General features: G+C 47.4%; 1 protein-coding gene across 4 annotated transcripts in view; it reads right to left on the reverse strand.

The window, feature by feature from the left end:
- Positions 1–26,982, reverse strand: part of scn5lab (sodium channel, voltage gated, type V-like, alpha b) — a 583,358-nt gene that overhangs the window by 205,673 nt on the left and 350,703 nt on the right. For all 4 annotated transcript variants that reach the window (XM_073054976.1, XM_073054978.1, XM_073054975.1 and 1 more), the window contains one exon: positions 17,702–17,837. In XM_073054976.1, coding sequence (XP_072911077.1) covers positions 17,702–17,837 — 136 coding nt within the window. The remainder of the gene's footprint in view (positions 1–17,701; positions 17,838–26,982) is intronic.

Here is a 26,982-nt window from a genome sequence, read left to right on the forward strand (position 1 = left end):
TAAAAAACTTACCCCTCACATCCCCCTTGATCCTACCCCTCTCACCTTCAATGCATGCCCTCCGGTATTTGATCTTTTAATACAGATATTCTCTGTCCACTCTAACTATGCCTCTCTAAACCTCTATCAGATCTCCTCTCAGCCTCCAATACTCCAGGGAACAACCCAAGTTTACCCAGTCTCTCATGATAGCACGTGCCCTCTGAACCAGGCAGCATCCTGGTAAACCTCTTCTGCACCCTCTCCAAAGCCTCAACACCCTTCCTACAGTAGGACAACCAGAACTGAACATAATACTCCAGATGCGGCAGGTGTGTTAACATTTAAAAAGCATTTGGACAGGAATGTAGATAGGAAAGGTTTAGAGCGATATGGGCCAAGTGCAGAGCGAGCCTGAATGGGAATCTTGGCCATGGATCAGCTGGGTCAAAGGACCTGTTTCCGTGGAGTATGACTCTAAGGAACAATGTCTCAAAAAGGCAGCGTCCATCATGAAAGACCCCATCACCCAGGACATGCCCTCTTCTCATTGCTACCATCAGAGAGGAGGTACAGAAGCCTGAAGGCACACACTCAACAATTCAGGAACAGCTTCTTCCCCTCTGCCATCAGATTTCTGAATGGACATTGAACTCCATAAGCACCACCTCACTGCTTTCTTTACTCCTTTTTCACTACTTATTTAATTTTTTTTTTGAATATACATATATACTTCTTACTATAACTTACGGTTTTCATTATTATGTATTGCACTGTACTGCTGCCACATTACAACAAATTCCACGACGTATGCCAGTGATATTAAACCTGATTCTGATTCTCTGTTTTAAAATTCCAACAATGTCTTCAGGGGATGATGCCTGTGGCCCATATGTCACTCCATGGCCTGGCAAGTCAAAGTAGTTGTGAGTGGATCACCTTTACCCTCTCACAGGGTAAGTGCAGATGGGGAGTAAATGCTGGTGTTACTGGTGGCACGCTCCCTTAAGGTTCTCACGGCAAGGAGGTAGTGGGGATAAATGCTCCTGATGGCGTGCGCCTCCAACAGCCTCTGACAACGATGTCCAGCTCCTGGCCTTCGCGTGTGGCTTGGCCATTAAGCCCAGCAGAACCATTTCTACTCACATGAGAAGGAGCAAAGGCAGGTTTACTGGTGGCTTAAAACCAGTTGTTTCGGGCAGATGGGGCTTGTCAGCTCATCTAGGAGACGGAAAACTGATCTCAAACCTCCGCTGCCTTGCGGCTGTACCCACTCACGGGGAGGTCTTCGGGAGTAAAGAAGAATCCGGAGCTGGAGTCCCTAAGGCAGCCCTACGTTGAGTTCAATAATGAACAGCAGCTCCGGCAATGCCAAACTGTACTGGTCTCCACTGTTCCTTTGGACTCTTCTTCTCTCTCTTCTTCTTCGGCTGTCCATTGATTTTTGATGGTGACTGAGGCCTGGGCAAGGTTGTTTGGGAGACCGGCAGTTGCCCAAGCTGCAAGTCTCCCCTCTCCACGCCACCGATGTTGTCCAAGGGAAGGGCATTAGGACCCATACAGCTTGGCACCGGTGTCGTCGCAGAGCAATGTGTGGTTAAGTGCCTTGCTCAAGGACACACGCAGCCTCAGCTGAGGCTTGAACTAGTGACCTTCAGATCACTTGACTGACGCATTATCCACTTGGCCACGTGCCTTTGAACTCATCAGCTGTGTGGAGGAGGGGAGCCTGCCGCATGGGTAACAGCTCGCTCTCCATATCGTACTGCCCTGGTTTGTGTATCACATAGACAGCCAGCACTCAACATCCATGGTCAACCCCAACCAATGCAGGGCCTCCGACGAATGGAAAACCGATACTGCACGTCTCCCAGCTCTGCAGACCAGGGTTTCACGTCAACCTCTGAGTGGAGTTTGCACGCTCTTCTGTGACCGTGTGGGCTTCCCCAAGCATTCCGGTTTCCTCACACATCCCAAAGACTTGCTGGTGGCTTAAGTGGCTACTGCCAATTACTTCTCAGTGGAAAAGAGATCCTTAGGGGAGTTAATGGGCAGGCGAGGGAGAATAACTTGCAGGGAAGCAGAGGATTAAGGAGAGAAGAAGAACGAGGCAGATTCGTTGTCATTCCCTGCTTCTGGCGCTAGTCCCAATCCTCCGTACCCCATCCTGCCCTCATTTGGATCCACCTCTTGTCTGCCAGCTCCCGCTCCACCCTTTCTTCCACCTTTCACACTGGCTCTCTGCCCTCCACCTTTAAGTCCAGATGAAGGGTCTCGAATAAAACTCTGATTGGCCATTTTCCTCCACATATGCTGCCTGCTGAGAACTTGAGGTCATGGGTGAAGGGTGAAAGGTAACATGTTTAAGGGGAACACAAGGGGGAACTTCTTCACTCAGAGGATGGCGAGAGGGGAACAGAGGGTTCAGGTGCAGGTGGACAGGACAAGATAGAATATAGTACAGATGAGATGGGCAGAGGGGCCTGTAGTGTTATATATGACTCCCTGAATTTCTCCAGCTCTTTGTGGGAAGCTCCATACTCCATCAGCAGGCTCTTGTGTCTCCAGAGCAGAGCTCCAAAATCAGACCGCATTTGGAATACTGTGAGCAGCCTTTGGCCCTTATCTCGGCAACATGTGCTGGCATTTGCGAGGGTCTAGAGGAGGTTCACGAGAATGATTCCGGGAATAAAAGAGTTAATATATGAGTGTTTGATGGCTCTGGGCCTGTACTCACTGGAGTTTAGAAGAATGGGGGGGGGGGGGGGTGGTTTCTCAATGAAACCTATTGAGTATTGAAAAGCCTAGACAGAGTGGATGTGGAGAGGATGTTTCCTATAGTGGGAGAGTTTAGGACCAGAGAGCACAGCCTCGGAATACAAGGACATCCCTTTAGAAAAGAGATGAGGAAGAATATTTTTTTAGCCAGATGGTGGAGAATCTGTGGAATTCATTGCCATAGATGGCTCTGGCGGCCAAGTCACTGGGTCCATTTAAAGTGGAGGTGGATAGGTTCTTGAGAATAGGTTTGGAGGTGTAGTTAATCAGCTATGGTGGAATGGTGAATAGCCTGATTCTGTTCCTATGTCTTATGCTGCCTGACTTGCTGCGTTCCTACACCATTTTGTGTGTGTTACTAAAATGAAAGTAGCAATGCCTCTTTCTATGTGCTGAAGCTCATTCACACACTCCACACTCAGCCACATGTTGACAAGGTGCTGAGTGAGACCCAGAGAGATAAAAGGTAACTCTAAATGGTGTTGCTGGGCAAAGCTGCTCCTATTGATTGTGGTGCCACGGCTCAAACCCACTAATCAGTATGTCAGCATCGTCACAGTGGTGGTCTTCGAAATGTGAGACCTGCATATTATCTGACTCTTTATTTGCCAATAAATCAGGTTACGGAAGATACACGAGGAGAAGCTAAAGCAGGGAGATGATTTCAGCCGGGGGAAGTAATTAGAATATTTGTTCACCAACGTTCGCACAAAAAGCCAGCATAGATTGAATTTTACTTCAGGGCACCACCAACGCCGCACACAACAATGCAGAGCTTTGCCGAACAAAAGGACTGTGTTTGTTAATTAACACTACAAAGCCGATTTCCCTGTACATATCCATTCAACAGTATTTGTCTAGATTTATCTGTAATGCATAGAATTATATAGCATAAGAAAAGCCCATTCATCTCAGTCCCAAATTTCTACAGATGTACCGTGTTTCTAACTGGTTGTACCACAAGCTGGTACGGAGCAGACTCTGCACAGGATCAGAAAAAGCCGCAGAAGGTTGCAAATCCAGCCAGCTCCACCATGGACATCTTCAAAAGCTGATGCCTCAAAAAGGCGGCATCCATCATTAAGGGTTGCTATCACCCCGGGAGTGCCCACTTCCCATTGTTACCATCAGCGAGGAGGTACAGGAGCCTGAAGAGACACACTTAACATTTTAGGAATAGCTTCTTCTCCTCTACCATCAGATTTCCAAACACACAAAATTTTCTCGCCCCCATGAGTGGCATGTATGTGTTTTTTCCCCTCATCTCGGGTCCTCTAGCAGAGGCCTGGGAGTTTGAGGATTCTGTGCAGTGTCCTTGCTGTTCTAGCAGTGCGCTCTTCTGGACTGAGATCCCAGATGTTGTTCCCGGGATTTGTTGGAGCCGCTCTCTCAGTCCAGGTGTCACAGCTCCGAGTGCTCCTATCACCACTGGGATTATTCTGGCTTTAACCTTCCATATCCTTCCTATCTGCTCTTTCAAGCCCTGGTATTTCTCCAGCTTTTCATATTCTCTCTTCCTGATGTTACTGTTGTTTAGGATTGCCACATCTATTACTATGGCTTTCTTCTGTTCCTTGTCCAGTATTACTTTGTCTGGTCAGTTGGCCAGTACCTGCTTATCAGTCTGTATTTGGAAGTCCCACAAGATCTTAGCTCTGTCATTCTCCACTACGATCTCGGGTGTTTCCCATTTGGACTTGGGAATGTCCGATCTATACTCAGCGCAGATGTTCCTGTACACCATATATGTCAAACTCAAGGCCCGCGGGCCAGAATTATCTTTGGCCCGCGAGATAATATCTAATTACTATTAAAGCTGGCCCCAGTAATCGAAGCGCCTATGGTGTATGATATGGCTAATGCTGAGTTTATTCAGGTACCAGGTTTTCAGGGTTTTTAGTGTTTATTCGGCAGTCTTCTTCATAAGAAACGGAATTTGTAAAGTGAAACACTTTGTAGTTATAGCAGAGACTGAGACACATGAGAGCAGGCTGAAAAAACGGAGGCAACGAAAGCTGCGTTCACACGCGTCCGACTGATCCGGCCCGCATGAAGCTGCATTTTGTTCAATCCGGCCCGTGACCTAAAATGAGTTTGACACCCCTGCAAGTGTACACAATCCCTGCAGCTTGATTGTGCCATTCGGTGTATGCTATCTTGCACCCTGCTACTATGTGCTGGACAGATTCAGTGGGTTCTTTGCCCAGTCTGCATCGTGGGTCTTGTCTGGTGTGATAGAGCCCTGGTTCCATTGCTCCTGTGCTCACCGCCTGTCCTTGTGCAGCCATGAGCAGTGCCTCTGTGCTGTCCCTCAGCCCTGCCCTTTCCACCCACTGGTAGGACTTCCTTAAGTCAGCCACCTCTGTCTGAAATTTGGTGATGGTACATCCCGTGCAGTGGTGTGTCCTGGCCATGGTCCCCAGTCCTCTGGCTCTGCTTCACCCGCTTCCATTTCCATGTCCTCGCCTGCTGTCTGAGGTATTCTCCTTGCAGGTTGTCCTTAGGGGACCACCTTCCCGACATACACATGGATGTTTCACAATTCTTCCAGGACTGTGGCCTTGACACTTCGAAGTCGCCGTCCTCCTTTATTCCAGTGAGTGTATGTTTGCTCGATGTTGGACTTGGGATGGAATGCTCCATGTATTGTTGGTAGCTTCTGGGTCGCGATGTCAGTAGCTTCCAGTTTGTTCCTTGGCCAGCACACTTTTGCGGCTGGGTATCTGGTAGGGCGGAAGTGTTGAGGGCTCTGATCTTGTTCTTCCTAATCAGCTGGCTTTTTAGGACCTGTCTCACTCTTTGGAGGTACTTGGATGTTGCAGCCTTCCTTGTGTCCTCATCGTGGCTTCCATGTGCCTGTGTGATCCCCAGGTACTTGTAGCTGTCCTGTACATCTGGGATGTGGCCTTCAGGTAACTTGACTCCTTCAGTCTTGATGAGTTTGCCTCTCGTCACTACCACCCGGCTTCACTTTTCCAGTCCGAATGACATCCAATTTCTCTGCTGTACACCCTTGTCAGGTGGATTAGTGAGTCAATGTCTCTTTCATTTCTGGCACACAGCTTGATGTCATCTATGTGCAGGAGCTGGCTGATGGTCACTCCACTCTCGAACCTGTACCCATGTCCAGACTCTGAGATGATCTAGCTGAGGGGGTCAAGTCTATGCAGGCCAGCAGTGGGGATAATGAATCACACTGTTATGTTCCACATCTGATGGCTTTGAGTTAACTTCTAGCATTGTCCTCCAACAGCCCACTCTGTTCTCGACAATAAATTTGCTTTGAACTTTGTAATTTATAGTATATTTTATATACTGTATTCCAATGATATTCTGCCACAAAACACATTTCACGACATCTGTCACTGATAATAAACCTGATTCTGAATTTATTCTCCAATCAAGACTTTGCCTGTAAACAATAATTGGTCACTAACTGATAAAAAGAGATGAAAATGATGAAAACACTCAGCAGGTCAGGCAGCATCTGTGGAGAGAGAAACAGCATCAATGCTTCAGGTCAAAGACCCTCCATTGGAGTTCTGACTCTGGGTCTCCAACCTAATACTTTAACTCTTTTTCTCTTTCCTCAGATGGCACCTGACCTGCTGATTGCAGAATCAAGGCAACATAGCGTGTCAACAGGTCCTTCGGCCCAACACGTGCATGCCAACCAAGTTACATGACTGAGCTAGTCTCATTGTTAGCTTAATGTTTAATAATGGAGAATGTGAATCATGCACAGGCAGAAGAACACAGTACAGGCCTTTCATGCCCAGAATGTTGTGCTGACCTTTTAACCTCCAAGATCAATCTAACTCTTCCCTCCCACATAGCCCTCCTCCATTTTTCTTTCATCCATGTGCCTATCTAAGAGGCCCTTAAAAGTCTCTCATGTATCTGCCTCAACCACCACTCCTACTTCCCTCCACTCACTTTAAAATTATGCCCTTTCAGTTTACCCGTGTCCCCCTCTGGGAGAAAGGCACTGGCTGGCCACTCTATCTCAGCTTCTTATCATTGTATACACCTCTATCAAGTCACCTCTCCTAATTTGGCATCCTGCTCAGCATAGACACGCTGGGCCAAGGGGCCTGTTTCTGTGCGGTAATGTTCTATGTCCTATAATCTCTTTTTAAAATTTCAGATAATAATCATTTGGCTACTCGACAAGATTATTAGAACATAGAACACACCAGTACAGACCCTTCAGACCATGATGTTGCACCGACCTTTTAATCTACCGTGAGATCAGTCTAACCCTTCCCTCCCTCCCACACAGCCCTGCATATTATTTTGCATCCACCTGCCTATCTAAGATCCTCCTAAATGTCTCAGTGTATCAGTCTCTAACACCACCCCTGGGAGCGTGTTCCACACACTCACCATTGACATCCCCTTCCTCCATCTCCTTAAAGTTATGTCCCCTCGTTGGGGTAAAGGGTATCAAATGAGGTGAATGGAGTTACGATAGAGGATCAACTATTAAATGGTAGCAGATGTGATAGGCTGAAATACCTCATTCATGCTCCTTTGTTAAGGGTCTAATACCATTACGTGACAGGCCCACAAACCCCACCATCAAGGTGGACAAAGGCAGCAGGAACATGGAAGTACCACCACCTATGGCCCCTCCTCCATCCTAGCCTGGAAATAGACTGCCTCCCGTTGCCACCTCTGGGTCTACATTCCCTCAGAATTAGAATCAGACTTACTGTCACTGACAAAGGTCAGATGTGTTGTTTTGCAGTAACATTACAGGGCAATGACATAAAATTACAAAATGAATAAACAATGTATAAGGTAAATAACGAGAAGTAGCGTTCACAGGCCTTTCAGAAATCTGACGGTGGAGGGAAAGACACTACGTGTGTGTCTTCAGGCTCCTGTACCTCCCCCACCCGATGGCAGCAATGAGAAGAGGGCACCTTCTGGATGGGGAGGGTCGTTCGTGATGGATCTTCACCCGAAAGACTGCTGCTCATTACAAAGGCAGCTCACCACTGCCTTCCCACAGGCGCTCAGGAGCGAGCAGTAACTCAGCCTCGGCCGGTGATGTCCAAACTCGAGAATGAATTTCAAAACGATCTCGAGAGCTGGATCGATGGCCAAAAGTCATGAGCGCTTACGCTGGCACAAAAGCTGTACCATAGCTGGTGATATCTGATCTTGGTTAATTAAATAAATTCTACACAGATAGCTAAGAGTTTAAATCCCACTCAGAAACTGTAGAGTACAGAACATAGAGCACAACAGCAAAGTTCAGGCCCTTTGGCCCACGGCATGGTGCTGACCCTTTAACCTACTCTAAGATTGATGTAACCCTTCCCTCCAACACACCCTCCGCTCTTCTTTTATCCATGTGCCTAGCTAAGAGTCTCTTCAATGTCCCTAATGCATCCGTCTCTAACATCACCCTGCCAGCATATTCCACTCACCCACCTCTGCCGGTGTAAAGAAAATGAACTATGACATCCTCCCCTTACCTTCATCTCATCAACTTAAAATTATGTCCCTTTGCGTTAGCCATTTCCACCTTGGGGAAAAGTCTCCAGCTGTCCACTCTAACATCTTGAACACCCCTATCCTGGTTTACAGGATCCTGAGGTATCTTTGGATACAGTTGCAGGGGTTGACCTAACAGTGATCGGGTCTCAGGCACTGAGTCCGGCTCTGTAACTGAGAAGGGAAGTGGGGGAGGAGAGCCAGGTTGTGGTGATGGGGGATTTGTTAGTTAGACGAATGGACAGGAGGTTCTCCGGGTGAGAACGAGAGTTCTGGATAGTATGTTGCCTCCCGGGTGCCAGGGCCTGGGACATCTTGGATCAAGTCCTCAGCATTCTTAAGTATGAGGGTGAAGAGCCAGAGGTCATGGTCAATGGAGGTACCAATGACATGGGTAGGACAAGTGACGAGGTTCTGCATTGGGAGTTCAGGGAGTTAGGTGTTAAGTTAAAGGGCAGGACCTCCAGGGTTGTGATCTCAGGATTGCTACCTGTGCCACGTGCTAGTGAGGACAGAACTAGGAAGATTATGCAGTTTAATGCATGGCTAAGGAGTTGGTGTAGGAGGGAGGGCATAAGATTTTTGGATCACTGGGCTCTCTTCCAGGGAAGGTGGGACCTGTACAGAAGGGGCCGTTTGCATCTGAACTGCAGAGGGGGTAATATCCCAGCAGGAAGGGTAGTTACTGCTGCACGGTGGGGTTGAAACTAGTTACAGAGGGATGGGAACCAGAATGCTAGAACAGTTAGCGGAGAGGTTGTGGAGGCAGATGTTGGTAAGACGTCAGACAAAATTAGGAATCAAAAAGTTGAGCACGGTGTGACTAGTGTCCTGAGCTGCCTTCATTTCAATGCAAGAAATATCGTAGGAAAGGTGGATAATAGTACGGAAGATGAGGTAGCTGGTTTACAGACAGAGGCAACGTGTGGTGAAGAGAGGCTGCTGATGGGGCAAAATTTCAGTCAACAGGATGAGTTGCAATGTCAAAGGCGGACAAGATTGAAAAGGTGTTATATCTGAGTGCACGCAGTATATGGAATAAGGGAGGTTAATTTGCAGCACAGTTACAGATTGACAGGTATGATGTTGTAGGCTTCACTGAATCATGGCTGAAAGATTATAGCTGGGAGCTTACTGTCCAAGGATACACATTATATCGAAAGGACAGGCAGGAAGATAGAGGGAGCAGCGTTGCTCTGTTGGTAAAAAATGAAATCGTTAGAAAGAGGTGACATAAGGTCAGGAGGTGTTGAATCATTGTAGATAGAGCTAAGGAATTGCAAGGGTAAAAAGACCCTGATGGGGGTTGTAAAAAGACCCCCAAACAGCTGTAAGAATGTAGTCTACAAAATACAAAGCGAGATAGAAAATGCATGCCAAAAGGGCAATATTACAATAGTCATGGGGGATTTGAATATGCAGGCAGATTGGGAAAATCAGGTTGGTGCTGGATTCGGGGATGGGGGGGGGATTTTCTAGAGTCCCTATGAGATGGCTTTTTAGAGCTGCTCGTGGTTGAGCCCACAAGGGGATCAGCTGTTCTCGACTGGGTGTTGTGTAATGAACCACAATTGTTTAGGGAGCTTGGTGGCATCCGTCGGTCTCGAGAGACCATGGATCTGCGCCTGGAGTTTCCAGGGCGTAGGCCTGGGCAGGGTTGTATGAGAGACCAAGCTGCCCAAGCTGTAGGCCTTCCCCTCTCAATGCCACCGATGTTGTCCAAGGGAAGGGCACTAGGACCCATACAGCTTGGCACCGGTGTCGTCGCACAGCAATGTGTTGTTAAGTGCCTTGCTCAAGGACACAAACACGCTGCCTCAGCTGAGGCTTGAACCAGTGACCTTCAGGTTACTAGTCTGGTGCCTTGCCCACTAGGCCACGCGCCAACACCATGGAGTCCATTATGAAGGATGTGGTTTCAGTATACTTGGAGGCACATGATAAAATAGGCTGTAGTCAGCATGGTTACCTCAAGGGAAAATCTTGCCTGACATATCTGTTGGAATTCTTTGAAGAAACAACAAGCAGGATAAACAAATGAGAAAGGAGAATTGGTTGATGTTGTGTATTTAGATTTTCCAAAGGCCTTTGACAAGGTGTTACACATGAGGCTGCTTAACAAGCGATGAGCCCAAGGTAATAGAGGGAAGATTCTAGCATGGATAAAGCAGTGGCTAATTGGCAGGGAGCAGCAAAGAGCGGGAATAAATGGAGCCTTTTCTGGTTGGCTGCCGGTGACTAGTGGTGTTCCACAGGGGTCGGTGTTGGGACTGATTCTTTTTACATTACATGTCAATGATTTGGATGATGGAATTGATGGCTTTGTTGCGTAGTTTGTAGACGATATGAAGAAAGGTGGAGGGGTAGGTAGTTTTGTGGAAGTGCTGAAGCTACAGGAGGAGAATAGGCAAAGAAATGATAGATGGAATCCAATGCCAGGAAGTGTATGGCTATGCACTTTGGTAGAAGAAATGAAAGGTTGACTATTTTCAAAATGGAGAGAAAATACAAAAAACTGAGGTGCAAAGGGACTTGGGAGCCCTTGTGCAGGATTTCCTAAAGGTTAATTTGCAGGTTGAGTCTGTGATGAGGAAGGCAAATGTGATGTTAGCATTCATTTCAAGAGGACTAGAATATAAAAACAAAGATGTAATGTTGAAACTTTATAAAGCACTGGTGAGGCCTCACTCGGAGTATTATGAGCAGGTTTGGGCCCCTTATCCCAGAAAGGATGTTCTGAAACTGGAGAGGGTTCAAAGGAGGTTCATAAAAATGGTTCCAGGATTGAATGGCTTGTCATGTGAAGAGCGTCTGATGGCTCTGGGCCTGTACTCACTAGAATTTAGAAGAATGAGGGGTGACCTCATTGAAACCTATCAAATGATGAAAGGCCTTGATAGAGTGGGTATGGAGAGAATGTTTCCTATGGTGGGAGAGTCTAAGGCCAGAGGGCACAGTCTCAGAATCGAGGGCTGTCCTTTTAGGATAGAGATGAGGAGGAATTTCTTTAGCCAGAGAGTGGTGAACCTGTGGAATTTGTTGCCACAGGCAGTTACAGAGGCCAAGTCTTTATGTATATTTAAGGTCGAGGTTGACAGATTCTTGATTGATCAGGACATGAAGGGGAAGGAGAAAAGGCAGGAGATTAAGGCTGAGAGGAAAATTGGATCAGCCATAATGAAATGGCAGAGCAAACTTGATGGGCCAAATGGCCTAATTCTGCTCCTATATCTTTTGGTTTTATGGTCTTATATTACTCTATGACCGTGATGCTGTTTCCCCTTCTTGCTCTCTTTGCAGAGTTAGCTGTGTTTTTACTGGATTTTGGGATTCAAGGTGTTAATGCAATTTAGACAGTAGCGATCTCCCACGGCAGTGCTAATTCCCAACAAATATCCACCTCCCAAAATCAACAGAGCAGCCCAATCTTCCAGCCAGCAGAGGAAGGCAGTATTAAATTGTGATCTTCAAACACAGCCTTATTACATTTGAGCTTCTCTCTGCTACACTCTTGGTTATGCCCTGATTTAATTAGATTGAGATCTGAAGAGAAACGGATCTTGGCATCTTATTGCACCTTCTCTCCAAATCTCTTTCACCCTGTGGCTCCGTCTCGTTTGGCCTTATTCCGCTCACACAGTCTTCCCAAGATTCAAAGCAGAACTCCAGCGCAGAGCCCACAGTATTTCCCCAGGGTTGGCGATGCCGATAGAGCGTTTGGCCCAGATCAGATGTCGGACAAGGAAATCTACAGCTGCACCTGCATTCCGAATGGCTCCGGGAGGTTAGTTTTCCTTGGAATTTCACCACCAGGACCCTGGAGGAAGTTTGCTGTGCCATGACTGCACTGTTTTTCTGTAGCTGTTACAGTTCTGCATTCTGTCATTGTTTTACCTTAATGAACAATGTGCAACACAAGCTTTTCACTGCATCTCAGCGCATGAGACAATTATAAACCAGTTCCAACATTAACACCAAAATACCGGTACTTATGAAGACTCTTGAGGGAGATCCTGGCACTTCAATACCCTGGAGTCATAGAAGGAACAGTGGTGATCCTATACCTATCAGGCTCCTGAACTGGCGTGGATAATTTCACTCACCCCAACTCTGAGCTGATTCGAAGGCTTACAGACCCACTTCAAGGACTCTAACTCGTGTTCTCATATATTTGCATTGTATGTCTTCTTATGCACATCGTTTGTTTGCCAGTCTTCAGTTATGTACAGTTTTTTCACACATTCACACAGTATTTCCTTGCAAATGTCTGCAAGGAAATGATTCTCCAGGTAGCAGAGTATATGGGAACGTAAGCGTACTTTAATAATAAATTTACTTTGAACTTTGAAGCCCATTGACCAAGATGAGGAACTACCTCTAAATCGCCTTCCACTTTCAGCCTGCCAGACTGCTGAACCTTTGAGCTGTTATTTCCAGGGTACGAAAGCCGATGAAGGCCAATGTTTTATTCATCTTATTAGTCGCTCTCTGACAAATTGAGTGTTAAATAAGAAAGGTCTCGACATCTTTTCCAGTCACGCCGTTACCTCCTCATTCACCAGATGTAAAAGTCAACACTCCCTCTGCGTGTGAGACTGGCCACTCAAACCTGCACTGGGTGGCATGGTCACAGTTAGCACAACCCTTTACCGCGCAGTGACCAGGGTTCAATTACCGCCACTGTCTGTAAGGAGCTTGTACATTCTCCCCATGACAGTGTTTTCCTCCAGAGGGTCTGGTTTCTTCAGTGGGTCACATGGGTGTAATTGGGCGACACGGGCTCGTTGGGACGGAAGGGCTTGTTACCGTGGTGTATCTCCAAATGAAACTAAATCTTAAAATATCCTGTGTGTTGATCCAAATAGAGCTGCATGCTGGTATCAGCCAGCTTTGAGCAAATTCTTGCTGGCCTATGAACCTCCAGAAGTGCCTGCATGACACCCTGAGTGGTAGCTGCACCTCCCAGGAAGGAAATAACACCCAGTGCCCACTTCCGATGCCTTTACAATTCGGCTCACGTGCCCAGACCATGCTCGTGCCTGCCGCTATTCAGGCTGATCTGTCGGGGGTAGCAACAATGTGAAGGGCTGCATTGTTATAAATGCACACTTGCACAGCATGCCATGTGCCCCCGTCACCGGCGACTACTTCAGAATAACACACACCAAATGCCGGGGGATGCCAACAGGTCAGGCAGCATCTGTGGAGGGAAATGAACAGTCAACACTGTGTGTGTGTGTGTGTGTTGCTCAGGATTTCCAGCATCTGCTGAACCTCTTGTGTCACTGCATCGTTGTGGCGAGTTCTGCATCTTTAAAGATTTAAACATTAGCTCTGTTTGCCACAAGTACATCCAAACCAGCTGTGAAATGCTTCGTTTTGCATCAATGACCAATGCAGAAGGTAATGCCGGGGGCAGCCAGCAAGTGTCGGCACGCTCCCAGCACCAACGTCCGTAGCTTGTCCACAACTTTCTAACCCTAACCGGATGTCTTTGGAATGTGGTAGAGAACTGGACCACGCGTAGGAACACCACCGGTCACAGGGAGAACATACAAACTCCTTACAGACAGCGTCAGGAATCAATCTGATCTTCCAGTTGACATTATCAAGTGTTGCTCTAACCGCCACAAGCCCATGCCACCTCACGATTCCTGAATTATTCTCACCGAAATCTGGGTGCCCGAAGGAAACCCACATGGTCCATGGAGAGAGCGTACAAACTCGTTACAGGCGGCAGTTGGAATTGAACCCCGATCAGTGATCGCAGGCGCTGTAAAGCGATTGCATTAACTACTACGCTACCAGGATGCTGTACCCTGCTCAAGCCAGCATGAACATACATCTCTCACTTTGTTGTGCAACACGTTGACAGCAGCAGTACCAGAGCCAGGCCCTACGGCCCAGCCAGTCTATGCCAACCATGGTTCCCATGCAGCTAGTCCCAATTTCCTGTGTTCAACCCCCTCCATGGAACATAGAAATCTACAGAACATTACGAACCTTTCAGCCCACAATGTTGTACTGACCATGTAACCTACTCTAGAAGCTGCCTAGAATTTCCCTAGTGCATAGCCCTCTATTTTTCTAAGCTCCATGTACCTATCTAAGAGGCTCTTAAAAGACCCTATTGTATCCACTTCCACCACTGCCAGCAGCCCATTCCACACGCCCACCACTCTCTGTGTGAAAAACATCCCCTCCGTACCTACTTCCAAGGACCTTAAAACTGCGTCCTCTCGTGTTAGCCATTTCTGCCCTGGGAAAAAGCCTCTGGCTATCCACATGATCAATGCCCCTCACCTCTATGAGGTCACCTCTCATCCTCTGTTGGTCCAAGAAGAAAAGACCAAGTTCACTCAACCTATTCTCATAAGGCATGCTCCCCAATCCAGGCAACATCCTTGTAAATCACCTTTGCACTCACTCTATAGTACCCTTCCTGTAGTGAGGTGACCAGAAATGAACACAATACTCCAAGTGGGGTCTGACTTATAGCTGTAACAGTACCTCATGGCTCTTGAACTAAATGTAGTACTGTACCTATCCAAGAGCTTCTTAAATTATACTACTGTACCTGCCTCAACCACTTCCTCTGGCAGCTCGTTCCTTAAACTGTCCAACCTCTGTATGGAAAAGCTGCCATTCAGATTCTTCTTAAATCTTTCCCCTCTCACCCTAAACCTATCCCCCTAGTTTTGGACCCCCCCCCCCCCCATTACACTGGGGAAAAGACTGTTGCTCTTTATGGCAGCCATAATATTAAACTTTTTTGTTAGGCTGCCCATAATTTTCCCATGTTCTGAAGAATAAAGATCCGCTAGCCTGGTCAACCTCTCCTTATAAATCAGGCCCTCTCATCCTGGCAACATCCTCAGAAATGTTTTTGTGTAAGGCTGACCAGTACTGTACTTCATCCTGGGTATCTGCAGGGTGAATAGACAAACGCTCGTGCACTGGAGGAGGTGATGGAAGAGATAGACAACTTCTCCTGGTGGACACAGCATGTCCATGGAAAAGATGGAGGAGGTTGAGGTGGACACAGCATGTCCATGGAAGAGATGGAGGAGGTGGACACAGCATGTCCATGGAAGAGATGGAGGGGGAGGAGGTGGACACAGCATGTCCATGGAAGAGATGGAGGGGGCGGAGGTGGATACAGCAGGTCCATGGAAGAGATGGAGGAGGTGGACATAGTATGTCCATGGAAGAGATGGAGGAGGTGGACACAGCAGGTCCTTGGAAGAGATGGAGGTGGAGGAGGTGGACACAGCAGGTCCATGGAAGAGATGGAGGAGGTGGAAGTGGACACAGCATGTCCATGGAAGAGATGGAGGAGGAGGTGGACACTGCATGTCCATGGAAGAGATGGAGGAGGAGGTGGACACTGCATGTCCATGGAAGAGATGGAGGAGGAGGTGGACACAGCATGTCCATGGAAGAGATGGAGGTGGACCTGGACACAGCATGTCCATGGAAGAGATGGAGGTGGAGGAGGTGGACACAGCATGTCCATGGAAGAGATGGAGGAGGTGGACACAGCATGTCCATGGAAGAGATGGAGGAGGTGGACACAGCATGTCCATGGAAAAGATGGAGGAGGTGGAAGTGGACACAGCATGTCCATGGAAGAGATGGAGGAGGTGGAGGTGGACACAGCATGTCCATGGAAGAGATGGAGGAGGTGGAGGTGGACACGGCATGTCCATGGAAAAGATGGAGGAGGTGGAGGTGGACACTGCATGTCCATGGAAGAGATGGAGGAGGTGGAAGTGGACACAGCATGTCCATGGAAGAGATGGAGGAGGAGGAGGTGGACACAGCATGTCCATGGAAGAGATGGAGGAGGTGGAGGTGGACACGGCATGTCCATGGAAAAGATGGAGGAGGTGGAGGTGGACACAGCATGTCCATGGAAGAGATGGAGGAGGAGGTGGACACAGCATGTCCATGGAAGAGATGGAGGGGGAGGAGGTGGACACAGCATGTCCATGGAAGAGATGGAGGAGGTGGAGGTGGACACAGCATGTCCATGGAAGAGATGGAGGAGGAGGTGGACACAGCATGTCCATGGAAGAGATGGAGGAGGAGGTGGACACAGCATGTCCATGGAAGAGATGGAGGGGGAGGAGGTGGACACAGCATGTCCATGGAAGAGATGGAGGAGGTGGAGGTGGACACAGCATGTCCATGGAAGAGATGGATGAGGTGGACACAGCATGTCCATGGAAAAGATGGAGGAGGTGGAAGTGGACGCAGCATGTCCATGGAAGAGATGGAGGTGGAAGTGGACACAGCATGTCCATGGAAAAGATGGAGGAGGTGGAAGTGGACACAGCATGTCCATGGAAGAGATGGAGGTGGAAGTGGACACAGCATGTCCATGGAAGAGATGGAGGAGGTGGAGGTGGACACAGCATGTCCATGGAAGAGATGGAGGAGGAGGTGGACACAGCATGTCCATGGAAGAGATGGAGGAGGTGGAGGTGGACACAGCATGTCCATGGAAGAGATGGAGGAGGTGGAAGTGGACACAGCATGTCCATGGAAGAGATGGAGGAGGTGGACACAGCATGTCCATGGAAAAGATGGAGGAGGTGGAAGTGGACACAGCATGTCCATGGAAGAGATGGAGGAGGAGGTGGACACAGCATGTCCGTGGAAGAGATGGAGGAGGTGGAGGTGGACACAGCATGTCCATGGAAGAGATGGAGGAGGAGGTGGACACAGCATGTCCATGGAAGAGATGGACGAGGTGGAGGTGGACACAGCATGTCCATGGAAGAGATGGAGGAGGTGGAGGTGGACACGGCATGTCCATGGAAGAGATGGAGGAGGTGGAGGTGGACACAGCCTGTCCATGGAAAAGATGGAGGAGGTGGAGGCGGACACAGCATGTCCATGGAAGAGATGTAGTAGGTGGACACAGCATGTCCATGGAAGAGATGGAGGTGGAGGTGGACACAGCATGTCCATGGAAGAGATGGAGGAGGAGGTGGACACAGCAGGTCCATGGAAGAGATGGAGGAGGAGGTGGACACAGCAGGTCCATGGAAGAGATGGAGGAGGAGGTAGACACAGCAGGTCCATGGAAGAGATGGAGGAGGAGGAGGTAGACACAGCATGTCCATGGAAGAGATGGAGGAGGGGGTGGACACAGCATGTCCATTCTGGTCACATTGGTGAAGGGAATTAAGAGCACACCAACAAACACCACCCATTCAGTTTAGACCTTCTGTTGCCATTGGTAAATACAGTTCAACATTGTCACCCAGCCACTTGGCCCTTTCACCTAGAAACAAACTGCTGGAGGAACTCAGCTGGTCTAGCAGTGTCGGTGGAGTGAAAGCGACGGCTGACATTTCAGACTGTGACTGCATTGGGACTCCCCTTCCAGCTCGAGGGATACCTTCACTCCCGCACTCCCAATTGGCCTTACCTTCCATGGTGTTGGTAATGATGCTGGCTGCGCTAACCGTCCGTTCTCGTGGGTGCGACTCCTCCAGGTAACTCACAGAGACCCGGTGATCAGACAAAAGGTGACACTTGCTCGTTTCGTTATCCGACGGGGAGGTCTGTTGAGGAGGTGCCAAGAGTAGAGTTAGTTCCCAAGGGTGAATCACCTGCTCAGGCCGTCAGAAAAAGGACACAACTTCTAACATCCCAGTGTAACATCCCCACCGTCAACCACTTAGTCAACGTCAGCTGGATGGAATGTAGCAGAACAAAAACAACTCTTGGCACAGTGTTTGAGAGATTTGAGAAGTTTGCCTGACAGTTGAACTCACCTCATGCACAGAATGTTACCTGGACAGAAGGAATTTAATTACAAGGAGACCCTGGCAAGTCTGGGATTGACTTCACTGGAGCTCAAGAGCCTGAGAAGAGCCCTTGTAGAGGACAATAAAATCATGAGGGCCAGAGGAAGGAGAGATAGTCAGTCTCTTTCCAAAGAAAGGGAGGTCTAAAGCTAGAGGACATTGGTGAGTGGGGAAAGATATGAGGGGTTTCTAAGGAGCATCAGATCATAAACACAAGAGATTCAGCTGATGCTGGAAATCCAGAGCAACACACACAAAATGTTGGTGGAACCCAGCAGGTCAGGCTGCATCTATGGAAAGGAATAAAGAATCAGAATTTCCAGTCCTAGACCTTTCATCAGGAGCATGTTTTTCATACAGAGCGTGGTGGGTACATGGAACGAGATTCCAGAGGAAGTGGTAAAGGCAGGTACAATAGCATCATTTAAAACGCACGTGGATAGATACAAGGGTGGGAATGATTTGGAAGGATCTGGACAAAGGTAGGCATCCTCATGAAGGGTCTCAGCCCAAAATGTCAACTCTTTATTTCCCTCCACGGATGCTGCCTGATCTGCTGAGTTCCTCCAGTGGTTGGTCTGTGTTGCTCTGGATTTCCAGCATCTGCAGGATCACTTGTGTGTCTGAGATTAGCCTAGCTAAGCTTCTCAGTTGAAGAGGATGAGATGGGATGAAGGGCCTGTTTCTGTGCTGGATGACTCTAATATTCTATGACAGTGTGCAGGCTGTGGGGAACCTACAGGTGGTGGCGTTCCTCCTTGGTGACCTTGGCACATGTGACAATAACCAATTTACCAATTTATTCCCTTTTGAAAACCCATCTATTTCTCATCTGGAGGCAGTGAATGACTCTGTTCCAATGCCCTGAAGTTTTTGAGTTCCAGATTAGAACTGTTCCATGAAGAAAAAGATTTTCCTCACATACCACTTTTGGCTAAAAATTTAAACCAGTGCCCCTGTTCCCTTGATCTTACCTTAATGGAAACAGTTCTCAGTATCTACAGATGTGCCATGGTTTCATCACCACCAGGTATGGAGGGACCACAGGATCGGAAAAAGTTACGAACTCAGCAGCTCCATCACGAGCACCAGCCTCGCAAGCTTCAAGGACATCCTCGAAAGGCGATGCCTCAAAAAGGCAGCATCCATCACAAAAGACAGCCGCCACCCAGGACATGGCCTCTTCCCATTATTATCATCAGAGAGAAGGTACAGGAGCCAGAAGAAATGACCTCTTTCCCTCCGCCATCAGAATTCTGAACGGACACTACCTCACTATTTTTGTTCCTTTGTTGCTATATATATCAGGAAATTTGTAAATCACCCGTCATGTAGAGACATAGCCCAGAGAAAAGGCAATGCCAAACTGATCCTTTAAGAAAATTTGCCCAGAACAATCTGGTTATGGAAATGCCAGGATTGCTCACATCATTTGACACAGTGTATAACAAACAAATTCTTATTCTAGTATATAGTATATTTTATGTACTGCTGCCAGAAAACAACAAATTTCACTACATACTGTCTGCCAGTGATAATAGACCTGGTTCAGAATCTGCTTTTGAGACCTTCAATTGGCTGCATTCAACCTCCTCACAACCTTCTCTACTCCAAGTGGAATAATCCCAGCTTCTCTGGTGTAACCTCAGAGCCGATGACCCACATCCCAACAGCAGTCGAGTAAAGTACCAACACCCTCTCTGGGAGTTCTTCCTGTAGTCTGGTTACCAGCATGGGGCATGGTCCATTAGAGGTCTAACCCAGTGTTTTGAGAGAGCATTACAGAAGATTTGACGCAGTAAAGGCACTTCCCTATTGTAGCCATCATTTCTGGCACTTAAACAAAACACTAACATATTCTGGTCCTGCAACAACATTGTAGAATCCGAACCTGAATCCTAATTCCAATCCGAATCCCAATCCAAATCAGAATCAGAATCCCAACCAGTTTTATTGTAAATGACATATGTCATGAAATCCATTATCATCGACATACACCATGATTCTGGCTTCTTCCCCCTTCCTTTCCCATCCTGATGAAGGTCTCGGCCTGAAATGTCAACCGTTCATTGATTTCGATGGATGCTGCCTGGCCTGCTGAGTTCCTCCAGCATTTTGTGTGTGTTGTCATGGGATTTGTTGTTTGGTGGCAACATTACAGTGCAATACATAAAGTGTACTCTGAGTTACCAAAAATAAATAAAAGAATCAAAGAAGTATAAAAGAATTAATAAGTAATTCAAAAAGAGAGCAAAAATAGTGAGGTAGTGTTCATGGGTTCAGAAAACCGATGGCAGAGAAGAAGAATCTGTTCCTAAAAAAGTGTGCGTCTTCGAGCTTTTATACCACTTCTTGATGGTCGCAATGAGAAGAGGCATGTCCTGGACGGGGGTAGTCCCCGGTGATGGATTCCACCTTTGTTTTGCAGGAAGGATGTGGAGGTTTTGGGTAGGGTAGACAAAAGGTTTACCTGGATTCGAGACTATGAACTATAAGGAGAGGACGGACAACCCTGGCTTGATTTCTCTGGGGTGGTGGAGACTGAGTGAAGACCTGATTCAAGATTCGAGTTTAAAGATTGGTTAATGTCACTCCTCAGTACACAATTGTAAAGGAGAATGGAATAACTGTTACGCCGGATCTGATACCGCACAAAAAACACAATTAGATAAAGAACACAATAAATATAAATACATAAGATAGCTTATGGACATAGACTGAATGTATTCTATTTATTAATATACAGAGCGGAACTGGCCCTTCTGCTCCTTCAAGCTGCATCACCCAGTGATCCCCCGATTTAGTCCCAGCCTAATCTCAGGACAATTAGTAATGACCAATTAGCCTATCAACTGGTACGTCTTTGGACTGTGGGAGGAAACCATAGCACCTGGAGGAAACCCATGTGGTCACGGGGAGAACGTACAAACTCCTTACAGGCAGTTGAACCCAGGTCACTGGTACTGTAAAGCATTGTGCTAACCACTACGCTACTATGCATGTCTACTGTGTGTCCGCAAAGTGACACTGGGTACAGCCTGCAAGTAAGGTGACTGACAGGAAATGATAAAGCATTAGTGGTGGGTGGGTTAGTGGGTGGGGGTGTTGATCAGCCTTACTGCTTGGGGAAAGTAGCTGTTTTTGAGTCTGGTGGTCCTGGCGTGGAAGCTACGTACCCTCTTCCCTGAAGAGAGTGACACAAGCAGTCTGCGGGCAGGGTGGGTGGGATCCTTCATGATATTACTAGCCCTTTTCTGGTACCTTTCTGTATATACTGTATAGGTCCTACAACATGCATGAACTATGTATAAAATAGTTTATACAATTATGAGGGGTATTGATAGGGTAGAAAAAATCTTTATTCTGGGATAGAAATGTCAAGTACTGAACTGGCATGAATAAATTCATTCACCACTGCTCCGAACTGACCCTACAACCTACAGACTCAGCTTCAAGGACCCTTTACAACTCACGCACTCTGTATTTTTTTTGGCACAATTTGTCTTCTTTTACACCCTGGTTGCTTGCCAGCTTTGTACATAGATAGCTTTTCATAAATTCTATTGTATTTCTTTACCTCCCCATAAATGTCTGCAAGAAAATGAATCTCAAGGTAATATATGATAGCATATGCTTTGATAATTAATTTTACTTTGTAATTTTGCATCTTTTATGCACTTAGGGTGAGAAGCTGAAAAAGACATGCAGGGCAGCCCTTTTTCCTTGTCCCAGCAAGAGGTGGGTGGCTGGAACGTGCTGACCGGGGGGAAGAGGTGGAAGCAGATATGATAGAGGCATTAAGGAGGCTTTTAGACGGGCCCATAAATGTGCAGGGAATTTAGTTTAATTAGGCATCGTGTTCAGCACAGACCAGATGGGCTGAAGGGCATGTCGCTGTAGAGTACCGCCCGATGGTCTAAATCAAGCTGGACTGATTCCTGGGATCATCATTCAGGCCACCAGATCAAATCCCAGTCTATTTGTGGGACATTAATCCACATAAGTCATCTACACGCTGCTGGGTCCCAACAGGATGAATGCGTACTTGTATCCGCCATCCACACCACTGTTAATGAGCTAGTTACACAGTGAATCACCATCCCGCCTTGCAGCTGGCTGCCAGAGAGAAAGTGATTTACTGGTGATAGGGGGACATGGGCACAGCTTTCGTTATCAATTCGACTTTCTCTACTGAGGTTGGGTGAGACTAGAACCAGAAGTCATGGGTTAAGGGAGAAAGGTAAAATGGTTAATGGGAACCTGCGGGGGGTAGGGGGGGAGATGCCTTCACTCAGAGGGTGGTACGAATGCGGAACGAGCTGCCAGAGGAAGTGGTGAGTGCTGGTTCGGTTTCAACATCGAAGAGAAGTTTAGAGAGGTACATGGATGGCAGGGGTATGGAGGGTTCTGGTCCAGGTACAGGTTGATGGACGAGGCAGAATTATAGAACAGCATGGACTAGATGGGCTGAAGGGCCTGTTCATGTTCTGTAATGCACTATAAGTCTATGACTCAAAGAATCAAGATCAAAAGCACATTTATTATCGAAGTATGTCGGTAGTATACAAGCCTGAGATCTGTCTTCCCACAGACAGCCACGAAACAATGGAAGCAACCCGTTCAAAAAAACACCGACTCTCCTCCCCCCACCATCTCTCTACTCCAAAATACTCCATCATCCACATCTCAAAAAATGGAAACCTTGTATAGTAAGCAGAGCTGTTCTGGGGAATGAGCCTTTGTTCAGAAAGGTCATGCGGTTTACAGTTAACATCTGAGACACACAAGAGGGATGATTATTTTCTTATTATAGATTTGTCCACTGAACTTTGGTGGCAGCCTCTAGCCCGTGGCCTCTCTCTAATGACCCCCCGAAATCTAATGGTCCAATGATCCACGTCCATAGATTTGCCACGCTTTGATGGGGGGGGGGGGGGCGCGCGTGGTTAAGAAGGTGCGAGCTGGCCTTCAGTAGTCAGGGGACTGACTTTCAGAAGTGCAAGGCAATGCTGCAACTTTCTAAAACTCTGGTTAGAGCACACTGGCAATATTGTGTTCAGTTCCGCTTGCCTCATTATAGGAAGCACGTGGAAGCTTTGGACAGAATCTTTACCAGGGTGCCGTCTGGCTTAGAAAGCGTGTCTTATGATGATAGGCTGACTGAGCTAGGGCTTTTCACTTTACAGCGAAGGAAAATGGAAGGTGACTTGATAGAGGTATGAGGCATGGATCCAATGGCCAGAGACTTTTCCTCAGGGTGGAAATGGCTAATTACAGTAGGCATAATTTAAAGGCGATTGGGGGGAAGTATAGGGAGGGAAGTAAGAGGTAAGTTATTTTACACAGAGAATAGTGGGTGCATGGGGAAAGCCCTGTCGGGGGTGGTGGTCAAGGCAGGTACTTTAGGGACATTTAAGGAACACTTAGATAGGCACATGGTCGATAGAAAAGTGGAGGGCCCTGAGGGAGGGGAGGGTTAGATTGATCTTAAAGTAGGTTATAACACCAGCACAAAAACGACAAGCTGAAGGGCCGGTACTGGGCTGTCATGTTCCCTGTTCTATGAAACCAATGGCATTTCAGAGAGAAGTCAGGATCCAACCATTTTGGTGGATCTCAAGCCTCTTACTGGTCAGAGCGGGTAAAGGTGAGAGGCTTTGAAGGAAATGAATGAACCGACTGGGATTCACAGTCTCCATTACAGATGCTGGCCCTTTAATTCCAGATTTATTTAGCGAGTTAAATTTAAATTCCACCCTGACAACTTGTATTCCAGATCGATGCCCAGGACTTTGGATACTCGTCCAGTAACAGTAACTATGCCAGGGCTCCACTCACTCTCTCAAGGGATTTCAGCCTAGTTGGCAGGGCACATCCCTCATTGTCATAGGGAGGGTAAAGGTCACAGCATTCCTTATTGCTCAGAGTTCAGATCCAGGGACGGTAAAGGAACCATATCCTGATATATTCATGTCAGAGATCTCCCGAGTGCAGAACCGCTATCAAACCCGAGCACGTGTTTTTAACATTTTCCTAGCACTAACCTAATCCAACAGTTGTCTCTGTACATGGCTGCACTCTGTTATCCCTCTCTCTTTCTCGCTCTCACACACACGCGCACGTGTCCCAAATTGTGGTAATTGAAAGATAATTGGATAAAAGACATATTGAGGGGTACACAAGGGGAACCGTTTTATTATAATCTGGAATGAAATATAAAATCTCTCTCCCTCTCTCACACACACATAAACACACACATAATTGGATAAGAGTCATATTCAGGTGGAATCAAAGAGAATATTAATTATAATCCAGAGTGAAAACACAAAATGCCTCCCCCTCTCTTTCTCTCTCTCACACATATTCTCCTTGTCTCCCTCTCTCTCACTCACCCTTTCTCCCTCTGTCTCTCACTCACTCTGTCTCCACTCCCTCCATCTCTCTCTCTCTCTGCCTCTGTGATTCATTTTGTCTCTATTTTCCCTCTTGCTGTCCGTTTCTCTCTTTCCCATCCACCTCTCTCCCTCTCTCTCATAGAAACAGAAAACCTACAGCACAGTACAGGCCCTTCGTCCCACAAAGCTGTGCCAAACGTGTCCTTGCCTTAGAAATTACCTGGGGTTACCCACAGCCCTCTATTTTTCTGAGCTCCATGTACCTATCCAGGAGTCTCTTAAAAGACCCTATCGTTTCCACCTCCACCACTGTCTCCAGCAGCCCATTCTATGCACTCACCACTCTGTGTAAAAAACTTACCCCTGAACTCTCCTCTGTACCTATTTCCAAGCACCTTAAAACTGTGCCTTCTTCTGCTAGACATTTCAATCCCGGGAAAAAGCCTCTGACTATCCACATGATCAATGCCTCTCTGGGTCTAACCAGGGTCCTGTAAAGCTGTAACATTACCTCTCGGCTCCTAAACTTAATCACACAACTGATGAAGGCCAATACACCGTATGCCTTCTTAACCACAGAGTCAACCTGTGCAGCAGCTTTGAGTGTCCTATAGACTTGGACTCCAAGATCCCTCTGATCCTCCACACTGCCAAGAGTCTTGCCATTAGTGCTATATTCTGCCATCTATTTGACCTACCAAAATGAACCACTGCACACTTATCTGGGTTGAACTCCATCTGCCATTTTTCAGCCCAGTTTTGCATCTTATCAATGTCCCGCTGTAACCTCTGACAGCCCTCCACACTATCCACAACACCCCCAACCTTTGTATCATTAGCAAATTTACTAACCCATCCCTCCACTTCCTCATCCAGATTATTTATAAAAATCATGAAAAGTAGGGGTCCCAGAGCAGATCCCTGAGGCACTCCACTGGTCACTGACTTCCATGTAGAATATGACCTGTCTACAACCACTCCTTGCCTTCTGTGGGCAAGCCAGTTCTGGATCCACAAAGCAATGTCCTCTTGGATCCCATTTCTCAATAAGCCTTGCATGGGGTACCTTATCAAATGCCTTGCTGAAATCCATATACACTACATCTACTGCTCTACTGCTTTCCCTCTCCCTCTCTGCCTCACTCACTCTCTCTCTCCATGCCCTCCACTTTCTGTCTCCCTCCCTCTCTCTCCCCCCCCCCCCTCCATTCTCCTCTAAGTCTCAGTCTACAGGTGCCAATCCCATTCAGCCTCAGCCAGACCCGTTATCCCCGAGCTCACTCACACTCAGTAAATGTGACGGCCTCGTGTTGGTCTCTTCCAGGTGTCCAGGATGCACTCCAGTTCCTGCTGCCTCTCTCCCCCAAGAGAATACCTGACCACTGAAGATTCATTATGATCTGCTTTTCTCTCATTCCAATTCTGATTTCCATCACTTCCCTAAAATTGACATGACATATCCCTCTAGAGCAGGGGTTCCCAACCTGGGGTCCATGGACCCCTTGCTCAATGGTATTGGACCATGGCATCAAAAAGACTGGGGACAGCTTTTCTAAAGAAACTGCTGATTTCTGAACAGCTCAGGCAACATCTGAGGAGGGAAATGAACAGTCAGCCAGAAATCAATGCTAATTCGTCAATTCTCTAACTTCCGGTAACCTCTCCCCTCTTTTTCACATCCCCCCCCCCCTTTGTTTTCCCTTATCCCTCTGGTCCTTTTTACCCTTCCCCTCCCCCACATTCACAACCTGCCCATCAGCCACACCTTTTTCCCCTCCTGCTTCCATTTACTCCATGGTGTACTGTCCTCTCCTATCAGATTCCTTCTTCAGTCCTTTCCCCCTTCCACCAATCACCTCACAGCTTCTTACAATGTCTCCCCTTTCTCCCCCACCCTCCCCCTTTCACCAGATTTACTGATCACCCGCCAGCTCACGCTACTCCCTCTCTCCTCGCCACCCACCCCTTTTATTCTGGCCCCTGCCCTCTTCCTCTCCAGTCCTGGTGAAGGGTCTTGGCCCGAAACACCACCCCTTCATCTCTCTCCGCAGATGCTGCCTGACCTGCTGAGTTCCTCCCCCATTCTGTGCGTGTCTCTCGAGATTTCTAGCATCTGCAGGATCTCTTGTGTCTGCTTATTTCTGATTACAGTGGTAAATAAAGACTGAGACAATCAAATCCCCAGATAAGGACAGGAATGAGTGCAGGCTAAATGGTGGGGATAAATATTTTGGATCTTATTTCATGTAAACACACTTGGGTTCCTAACTGTTTTTCCATCAAATCTCCCACCAGGAGACTAAGCAGCCAGCATAGAGCAGGAAGGATCCAAGATCACGCGGCCCGCACTGGATCAAGTCATTTCACTCTTCACTCCTCGGGCTTTCCGGCATTCTCGCAAGTCTGACGGATGGTTGGATTCCTCCATTTACCACCGGCTCTTTGGGGAATGCAAGATGTTTCCAATACTAACACAGATTAATTTGTTTTTGTGTTATCGCTCA

This window comes from Hemitrygon akajei, chromosome 8 (genome assembly GCF_048418815.1).
Source record: "Hemitrygon akajei chromosome 8, sHemAka1.3, whole genome shotgun sequence".
NCBI lineage: Eukaryota > Metazoa > Chordata > Chondrichthyes > Myliobatiformes > Dasyatidae > Hemitrygon > Hemitrygon akajei.